A 10,323-nucleotide genomic window follows, 5' to 3' on the forward strand; every position below is an offset into this window, starting at 1 on the left:
CCATCTCTTCTTCTCTAATCTCTTTCTCTGCACACTCTCCTGGATCTCATCCTTCCACCACCAGGTCTCTTTGTCCTCCTTTCTCTGCCCAGAGGACATACCTAGCACCTTCCTACCTGTCTCCCTCATCACTGCAGCTGTAGTCTCCCAATCATCTGGGAATATCTCAACACTACCCAGAACTGCCCTTACTTCCTTCCTGAAGTCTTCACAACATGTCTCTTTCCTTAGTTTCCACCACTTGATCTTCTGCTCTGTCTTCACTCTCTTCCTTTTTGTCACCTCCATCGTCATTTTGCACACTACCATCCGATGTTGTTTGGCTACACTCTCATCTGCCACCACCTTACAGTCTCTAATCTCCCTGAGATTACATCTTCTGCATAGAATATAATCTATCTGTGTGGACCTGCCTCCACTCTTGTAAGTCACCCTATGTTCCTCTTTCTTTTGGAAATATGTGTTTACCACAGCCATTTCCATTCTCTTTGCAAAATCTACCACTGCCTGTCCTTCTATGTTTCTCTGCCTAACACCAAACCTGCCTATCACTTCCTCATCTCCTCTGTTCCCTTGCCCTACATGACCATTAAGTTCTGCTCCAATCACCAATCTCTCTCCCCTCAGAATACTCTCTATCATCCAATCCAGCTCCTTCCAGAACTTCTCATTTTCTTCCAACTCACAGCTCACCTGTGGGGCATAACCGCTAACAACATTTATCATCACTCCTTCTATTTCTACCTTCACACACATCAACCTGTCTGACTCTCGTTTCACCTCTACCACATTTCTTACATATTCTTCCTTTAGGATCATCTCCTCCAATGTTTCTAGCCTTGCTGCCCTTCCACCTGGTCTCCTGCACACACAAAATATCTACTCTTCTTCTCTCCATCACATCAGCTAGTTCTCTACTTTTCCCTGTCATTGTACCTACATTCAGAGTTCCAAACTTCAGACCAACACAATTCTTCCTGTTTTCTCTTTTTCTCCTAATCAAACGCCCTCCTCTTCTTCTCTGTCTTTGACCAACAGTAGCCCAATTTCCAGCCCTGTAGGTCAACGGCACTGTTGGCGGTCGTTGTTAACCCGGGCCTCGACCGACCCGGTATGGAAATTGGCTAAAAGTTTTACGCCGGATGCCCTTCCTGATGCAACCTTCACCATTTTTCCGGGCTTGGGACCGGCACTATAAAACACTGAGTTGTGTACCCTAGTCGCTGGTTTTGTACATGTAAGAACAATATTTAAACAGGAAATTACTCTGGATAGTTGAGGCAATTCCATGAAAACATACTAAAATACCCTTGATTTACAGGGACTGCCCTTAGATGTAGCTATTTTTTGTGTTTGTAATGTTTTTAGCTTGATTTTCCACTGTATAATGGTTGTCTTTTTAGAGAATTGGTATTTTAAAAAGAAAAAAAAGAAGATATATAATAAAAAACAGATTATTACTGTAAATTTGCAGACATTTATATTTAGTTTTATGAACTTAGTTCGTTTTTATATGTTACAACTTTGTTATTGTACATGGAAAAAAATAGTATTTTGACATGAAATTACTGTAGGTGGACTGGGCCGTTTCCTAAAATAAATGATGTATACCGCGAAATTACAGAGATTAATCTGAAAGTTTTTAGATATGATATGTATGCTGTTTTACAGTGTTATGGGCATTTATCAACTGTAGTTGAAATTAAAATTAATTAAAATACAGTATATGTATTTTAATTAATTTTGACTCAAAAATCTACTCTGTATTTTTACAGTTATTATATGTAGTTCTGTAATCCAGTTATTTACTGTAAATTTACGGTATCCATTTGGGGTCACTGCTGCAAGTGCTTTTACTGTTTTTTTACTTTTTTTATATATAGCCTGATTTAACAGGAGGGGAGCAGAAGGGAAGCAGTGAGAGACTTAACGTTTTGTCTATTACTTCATCACTTCAAAGGTGTAGGACCTAGTGATGTGTTCAATGACCCTCCGTCATATCAATTACAGCAAGTGTCACAGCTGCTGCTCTGTAATCCCCTGCGTGTGCGCGTCTCTGTGCGTGTGTCAGAGAGTAATAACATCACCATCACTAAATGAGTGAGTCCAAAATTGTGTGAGTGTACAGGTCTACCCTAATGAGTAAACAGTCAGAGTTTTAAAATAAATACATTTGAACTATATTGATCCCATACTTGAATGGAAATCAATGATTTGCTGTGGCAACCCCTGAACAAAGGGACAAAGCCAAAAAGAATAAGAAGAAGAACTATATTGATCCCATACTTGGGAAGTTCTTGTGTTAACAGCAGATTATGTTATTAGCTAACAGCAGATATGCTACCGGGCCGCGGTGGGACACCGTGAAAAAATGTACTTCAGTTTTACTCATTTACATCATTCAAAAAGAATCTAGTCATAACCCCTTTCACCTTTTTCATTAAAAGATAATCTGGCAATGTTTGAAAACAATACATCATTCAGATTGAGATACTGACAGAATACAGTGGATGTTTTATTTTACCAGTCTGCAGTAATGGCAAATACCGACCGACCGGTGCTTGGCACAAAAAAGGGTGGGGACCGCTGGTCTACCTTTTTAATTCCATTCAAATTCAAATCACACATTCCCTTAATCACTCTGGTTATATCGAGACATTTTATTCTGTTTTTGGTTCTTTTAAGACTTTTGTCACCTTCCTTTCACTTGCCAAGGGAGGAATTGTGGTTTTGTATGAGGAAGTCAGGAGTGACAGAGAAGTATGTTAGTTTGGTGCGGGACAGTGGTGAGGCGTGCTGTTGGAAGGACAGAAGACTTCAAGGTGGAGGTGGGACTACTGACAACTGTTCAGAGCAAAGGAGACTGCGGAAGAGAGGTGTAGAATAGAAATTCTTCAGTCTCTTCTTTTACATCCATAACACACACAGACAAAAAAGAGAAGAAAAATCCACCAACACCACTCATTAATTTATCTCTTTTATTTATATGTATTAAATATTGCAATAAGCTGACAATGGATAAAATCATTTGACACGATTGTGTACAAAAAACAGTGAGAGTGAGAGAAACAAAAGAGAATTCCTACATTAAGACACACCAACGGGACATTCTGGCTGATTCAAATGACCATCAGATTTTTTGTTGATCATCTTTAATGATCTGAAGACCTTTCAGATCACAGACTGACCACGTGACTTCTGTCCAATGACTATTCTAAATATGATCAAGAACAAACTTGCCACATTTCTCACAATTTTATTTAGTTGAGATTAGCAAAAGTGTTCAGTATAAAATCATGTATTTCAAACATGTAGTCTAACAAAGTGATTGTAAGGAAGGCTGGGTTTTAATCTCAGTTAACCTGGTCTCTGCAGATTAAATGTAGGAAACACACAAGTTACTATTTATTCAGAGTTTAATTTAAGTTAGGTGAGTACTTTAATTAATTTAATAAAACAAAAAATATTCTCTCTGTAATGCCAACACAATCAACACCTACTATCACTTTGGTGTTAAAATCACCTTGTAATCACTTATGTACAACTGTTCACAAAACAAATATACAGAAATAATAATAAAAAGGAATACAATTATAATTACAGCCAGCATATTCAAATGAAGAGCAGACTACCAGCAGCAGGTTCAAATTATCACCAATACAATTATTACCATGATGATGTTCATTTGTCTTTGCTAAGATGCATTTGTCCAAAATATTAAGTTACAATAAATTACAGCTGAACGAATCGAATGCAGCAATAAATTAGCAACATGCTGCAGCTTTAAATAAGGTTAACAGGTTGCTAAGTTGTGTTTATGATTGTCTCCAAACAAAGGAATTCAACAACATATTTCTGTGTCTTCAGTGGCAAATCCTGATTTTACATTAGATGTGATTCCCAAGCTTTTACTTCGTTGATTTTTGACCTGGCCTCCAGGCTGCTGCTGTGTAAACACAGCTGAGGCAATGACAGCTGTTTCACACCAAAGGAAAAAGTATTGAAGGTACAAAGAGGGTCACAGGGGACGGTGTGACCCTCTTTGTACCTTCAATACTTCACTTGATGATTTGAGTGTTAGATTTAAATTGCATGTCTTTAGTAATGATGAGCAAATGATAGAAACCATTTATTTATCGATTACCATTGAATACGTCTGAAGGGGAACATTAAGTTTGTATCACAGCAGTGGTTCTCAGCCCACATCCAGTACCTTTGAGCCACTTTACTTCAGGTCCTCTATTTCATTTGCATTCACAAGGTATAAAACTATTCCCAAGTTAGAAAAACTGGAATAAAAAATTGGCAGCATTACAGGCCCCAGAGCTTCAGGTCTCAGATCTGCTCCCACAGAGTCTGGAAGAGACACTACAGGAAGATTCAGGTTGTTGATAAGTAGGCTGAGAATAATGTAGGGCATGTAGGACGGAGGTTTGAAGGGGAGAAAATAGACTTAAAGAGAGAGAGTAAAGATAATACAGTGGGAACTGCATGAGGAGGAACAGTAAACTAAAAATGTCAGTAAATACACATCCAATAAATCAGGTTAAAGATTAAAAAAATGAAGCTGAACAGATGGAGTGATGTAGCTTTCATCAGTGGGAAGTGAGTCGTCCTCCTTCAGGCTTTTTTTCACCTCTATCACTTCCGTGCCTCGCAAGGTGTGCATTACAACACGCCCACTTGCTCAAACACTCAAACAGCAGGGTTGACCCCCCCAATTCTTCCATCTCCCTCCGGCTGACATTATAAGATTCAGCTTAAAGCCTGTGGGGAAGCTAAAGGATTGTTGGGTGGTATTGTCAGCTCACTAGAGCAAACTCACTCATCAGCTACTGTATTAGAAACACTTACACTTCTCAGCGCCGTCAGACAATTACTGTAGGTGACAGCTACTCACTGACAGAGCTGTAGGCACATGTGCTATGGTCAGACTACATGTCTGATGCATGGTTATTTTTTTTATCAAAACTAATGTGGCAATATCAAGAAATATCAACATCATCATCAAGGTCTGATTCATCTTAATGAGTGTCCTTATTTTCAAACTTGGAATAAAATACGGTTCTCTAAGTCTCTGTAGTCTGACCTTGGCATACGGCAGTGGTTCTTAATCACGCCCCCTGTCATGCGCCCCTTTGGGCACAGAAATGTTTTCACACCCCCAGACCCACACCCCTCCACCCCACAACCATGCGATTTTAAATACTCTTGAGAACCTGATTACATGTATATTTTTATCTGTACAAACCACTTTATGAGTTGCTGCCACCTAGTGACTGGAGGCTTGTTATTGTTCAAGCAATACAGCAGTGGTACACTCATGTCCAGCGTGCCATATTCCTTTGGAAGCCCCTCACTGCACCCCCCAGGTGGGCCTGCCCCACTATCTGAAAAGTACTGGCATAAGAACAGTTTAAAAGGCTTCAGTTAATGGTGACATAATCAATGGCACAGCGACTAAATGAGCACTGAGTGACACTGTGTCATGACAGTATGAGTTTGGATCCAGAGGCTCCAGTGTCAGTGTCCAAGTACATAACATAACACAGTGGGATTTGTGAACCAGGAGAAAGGCCAGGACTAATTAGCACTGAGACAAACTCCTTAAACTCCTTGCACCTATGCTGGGCAGAAAAGCATTCCGTAACACAACACTTGACTCCTTGAGGTGGACAGGTTACAGCAGCACTCTGAGTTCGATTCCTGTCAGCCCAGAACAGAAATCCAACACTGCATTGGGCACAGGTTCAACAGCAGCCGACAGCTGATGACCAGAATAATGTAGCAGCGCTAATAAATCTCAATTCCTGATGAGGCACGCAGATGGTAGGGTCAGCACTTGGCATCAACAACATGAATCAATAATCCCAGCCTGCCCGGTGTCAACATTCACGGATGCTTGTGGTGGTGTAATGACGTGGGGAATGTTTTCTTGGCACGTTCTGGATCCTTTAATACTAATCATTTATGCTTTCAAATACCACAGCCTACGTGTGAGTGTGTCGTTACTGGACATATGCAACTCCCAAAAGCTACACAATGACGAAGCATGTCAAAAGACATCCACCTGCTTGATGAGAGTGAATTACCAAAAAGACAGGATAGAAGTGGAGCTGAGGATTGTTTCCAGCATCTCTTCTACTATAGAACCCAGACCAAAGAGAAGTTTCTGTCAGAATCAGCCTGCTGTTCAGTTTTTAAATATTTAACTGCAGTAGAATGAGTAGAATTTTCTGGATTGTGTTTTACACACCTTTTGTTTTCACAGATACAAAAGGTGGATTTTTCTCACTGTTGGTTGCCACGGTATAAATAACGCTCAACAAAGCAGGTCACAGCCGTAATAACCTATGTAAACAGTCCTAAAACAAAGGTGTCCAACTGTCAAGAAAAAGGCTAGCTTTAGTTTTTTTTTATGTATATATACCAAACTTTGTCTCATTAGGTCAGTTGTAAAAGACAACTAACACAGGTGAGACCTGGCTGGTGCTTTATCCGGGTGGGGAGGGGGGTGGGGGGGTTCTCTCCTTATTTGATCAAGTAAACAACAATCAGCTATTTTTCTTCACTCAATGGCGTTTACGCTGATTCCTATAATAAAATAAAAAAGGCAGCTGTTAGGCTTCAACTGAAGTATTTATTTTTCCCTCTTTGTATTTCTAAAAATGGTTATTGACATTCAGCAAAGCACCAGAGTGAATACCTGTTCAATACCCAGCCCTACAGAAGATCTGAAGAGCTTCAATCTAAAACCTGATAAAACTCCTACACACAGACGCACACACACACACACCAATTGTGCCAATTCCAGAATTGTTCAGTTAAATGTCATCGTCCTCTGTTCCTGTTTGCTAAGCGTGCAGGGTGATGGTATCTTGGTTTAGAATAAAACTCTTGTACTATACTAATCTAACATTGCAGGCACAGATTATTGAGTGTAAATAATGGAGATTATACTGCATATAAAATAGCTGTCCAGTGTTGTGCTCAGGGAGTGAGTAATCTCTTTGTTTTGGGGGAAGGATGGAGAGGTGTTTTCTTTATATCTGAGCAGACTTTCTTTTTTTGAGGAGTATAATCTAACGTTATTGAAAGACGCTGATTCCGCCATTTGTGCAGCACAACTGGACCTTCTGTATTTTTGTTAAAGTTTAAAAAGCATGCATGAATAATATTTTAAACGTGAAAAACCTGTTGTCTGTTCTTCTTGCTTGAGGTTGACGCGAGACAATGTGACTGTGTCTGGAGTTTTGGCAACACGTGTGTATCTGTGTCTTTGTGCCAAAGTTTTCATTAATAAAAATGACATTAGATGAAAATAATGATTATAAAAAAAGCAAACGCATACATTCCAACATACACACACATACCCATGACTTTGTAAAGGTTTAAATTCCTGTCCTTTGATAAGATGGAGACGCAGAAACATTTGGGTCTTTACTGAAGACGTCGCTGTCTGAAACAGACAGCATGTGTGTGTTAGAGGGGGTGTATGTGTGTGTGTGTTTGGATAAGAGGTTGTGAGTCAGTGTGCACTTTTGTGTCTGTGGGCGTAAACACATCTAAATTGTCAGCATGACACAATGTGGGAGTTCTGATAGACAGGCGAATGCCTTTTACATGCTCACAGACACAATGTGTGTGTGTGTCTGTGTGTGTGTGTGTGTATGTATGTGTGTCACTGAACAAATGGTTGGTTTTCATTGTGAGGTGAAACAAGTGGGACGTTAAGCACATGTGGTTTATGGTTAAGGGAGAGTGAGAGACTAAGCAGCGTGCACAGAGGGAGCAGCAGCACTTTCTTCTTTTCTTAAATCAAGTCATACATTTTGTCTCTGGCGTCATCGATATGGCTGTAAGTGGCCTCAACTGTCTCTCTGCGTCAGAGCCTGCAGTTCGGCAGTGTGCAGAGAATGTTGCAGGAAGACATTTTTACGACTGTAGCTATGCAGAGACAGAGGACCACGAGGGGGCTGTCCCAAACGACTTGCAAATGCTGCAGATGTGGAGGAGAAGAAGGAGGAAGATGAGGATGCTGAGGAGGACGTAGGGGGTGGAGGAGAGGCCTGGTTGGACAATGAGATGCTTAAAGAAGGACTGCCCCTGCTGGCCAGACTGTGGACGCTCGACGACGCACTCGCACCAATTGTACGAGGGATATGGTTGCGGTGATGGTGCTCTCCACCTGCTCTCCTTGTTCCACCTAATAAACTCCATCCACCTCTGCCTGATGTCAAGGACTCACAGGAAGAGGACACCCCCTCTTCCTGCTGTAGGGATGGAATAGCAGCAGAGTTAGCAGCTGAGTTGGAGCATTGATTTGGACTTAGGACTGAGGAACAGGACACTTGAGTGGAGGCTGTAGTGTTGGGTGTAGACATGGCTGAAGCAGCAGAATTAGCAAAGGAGTTTGGAGCCAGAGGTGTAGGTGGGTTTTGGGGTGAGGTCTGTGCCAGGACGCCCAGGCAGTGGCCCTCTTCCCTGGCAGTATTTCTATCAGAGGAAGTGGGCTGACCTTGCAGAGATAAATAGTGAATGGAGTGACGCTGGTTACAGGGGTCCCCTGTGACTGATAATCCCACAGCCCGCGTTGCTCGTCGGGCCCTTAGAGGTAAACTGCTGCTGCTGCCTAGACCTGACCACCTGCCTGGATGACTGGTCTGTGACAGAAGATAGAGGGAAAAAGACAGATTTAGACAGTTGTTTGAGAGGCTTTTTATCTTTCTCAACTTTCATCCACAGAAGGCAAAGTCAATTTAAACTCCATTTAAACAGGGGTGTCAAACTCATTTGGTCCAGGGCCCACATACCGCCTAATTAGATATCAAGTGGGCCAGACCATTACAAACATAACATTTTTATGTAAGTTTTCATGCAAAGATTTCATTTTACAAAACATCATGAACATGAAGTGGACTTTCAAAGATGCTTGTTTCAAAAACGGATTGAACCCCTTTGTAGCCCAGTTTTTGGCCCATGGGCCATATGTTTGGCTTTGCTGATGTAGACTCTCAATCATCCAGGGGCGTTTCATGAGAAGTAGTCGAATAAAAGGCAACTTGCAACTCTTTGTAGTTTTTCTATTCCAGAATGATGATTTTTTTTTTTTTTTTGCTTAAGCTCAAATTCAACTGTAGCCCATGTATTTGTGAAACTTCAGCTTCAGTTCAGATGCCTGGCTGGCATCCAACCAAGCTTTGAAAGCAACTCTAGGTGTTTCCTACAAGCCACCTAACGATAATGTTCCAGTATCAACTTACAGTGGTATGAAAAAGTTTGGCCACACCGATCATCTCTCTCTCCAATATCATTGAAAATCTGGCTGAACTGAAGATATTTTGTAAAGAAGAATGGTCAAAAATACCTTCAACCAGAATCCAGACCCTCATTGGAAGCTATAGGAAGCATTTCGAGGCTGTTATTTCTGCAAAAGGAGGATCTATTAAATATTGATGTAATATTTTTGTTAGGGTGCCCAAATTTATGCACCTGCCTATTTTTGTTTAAGTAATTATTGCATACTTTCTGTAAATCCTATAAACTTCATTTCACTTCTTAAATATCACTGTGTTTGTTTGCTATGTTATATATTTAATTGAAATTGCTGTTCCAAACAAACAATGATACATAAAGGAAAATCTTGAAAATGATCAGGGGTGCCCAAACTTTTCCATACCACTGTAAATACATCATGTCTTAGTTATACTTTAGCAAAAATATTTTTGACATTTTTGACATTTGGACAAATCACAAATATAAAAAAGGTGTGAAACACCATCATCTTCCTGCTACTATTTGTTGTTATGGACCTACAGCTACATAGAGAATTTTATTTCTGCCATACTTACAAATGTTAATGAATCATGATTAAATCTTAAGTAAGACCAATAAAAGATTTGCATTCAAACTCTGACATCACAAAAAAAATCCTTATTTGATAAAATCAAAAGCCTTTCAATTAGCCTGGTAAAAAGAGAAAACAATCAAAGTATATAAGAAGCAAATAGCAGCTTCTGTTTTCACGAAAAAAAATGTATGCGTCAAGAAGGACAGAGAGAAAGAGAGAGAGAGAGGAAGCATCAATCTTGTTGTGTGTCTTCAGTATAGATGCTTAATTGGGTGATATTTGGAGAATGATCTAAACTCCCCTCTCCTTGAATCGCAACCTTAACGTGGTGGAGGGGTTTGAGTATCCGAATGAACCTAGGAGCTATGTTGTCGGGGGCTTAACGCCCCTGGTAGGGTCTCCCAAGGCAAACAGGTCCTAGGCGACGGATCAGACAAATAGCGGTTCAACCCCCCCTTTGTGATGAAGAAAAA

General features: G+C 40.5%; 1 protein-coding gene across 3 annotated transcripts in view; it reads right to left on the reverse strand.

Annotated features, from left to right (window-relative positions):
* Positions 1 to 6,506: 6,506 nt before the first annotated feature.
* Positions 6,507 to 10,323, reverse strand: part of ccser1 (coiled-coil serine-rich protein 1) — a 158,525-nt gene continuing 154,708 nt past the window's right edge. For all 3 annotated transcript variants that reach the window (XM_008336317.3, XM_008336318.3, XM_017043139.2), the window contains one exon: positions 6,507 to 8,663. In XM_008336317.3, coding sequence (XP_008334539.1) covers positions 7,869 to 8,663 — 795 coding nt within the window. In that variant the 3' untranslated portion in view covers positions 6,507 to 7,868. The remainder of the gene's footprint in view (positions 8,664 to 10,323) is intronic.

This window comes from Cynoglossus semilaevis, chromosome Z (genome assembly GCF_000523025.1).
Source record: "Cynoglossus semilaevis isolate Cse_v1.0 chromosome Z, Cse_v1.0, whole genome shotgun sequence".
NCBI classification, from domain to species: Eukaryota; Metazoa; Chordata; class Actinopteri; order Pleuronectiformes; family Cynoglossidae; genus Cynoglossus; species Cynoglossus semilaevis.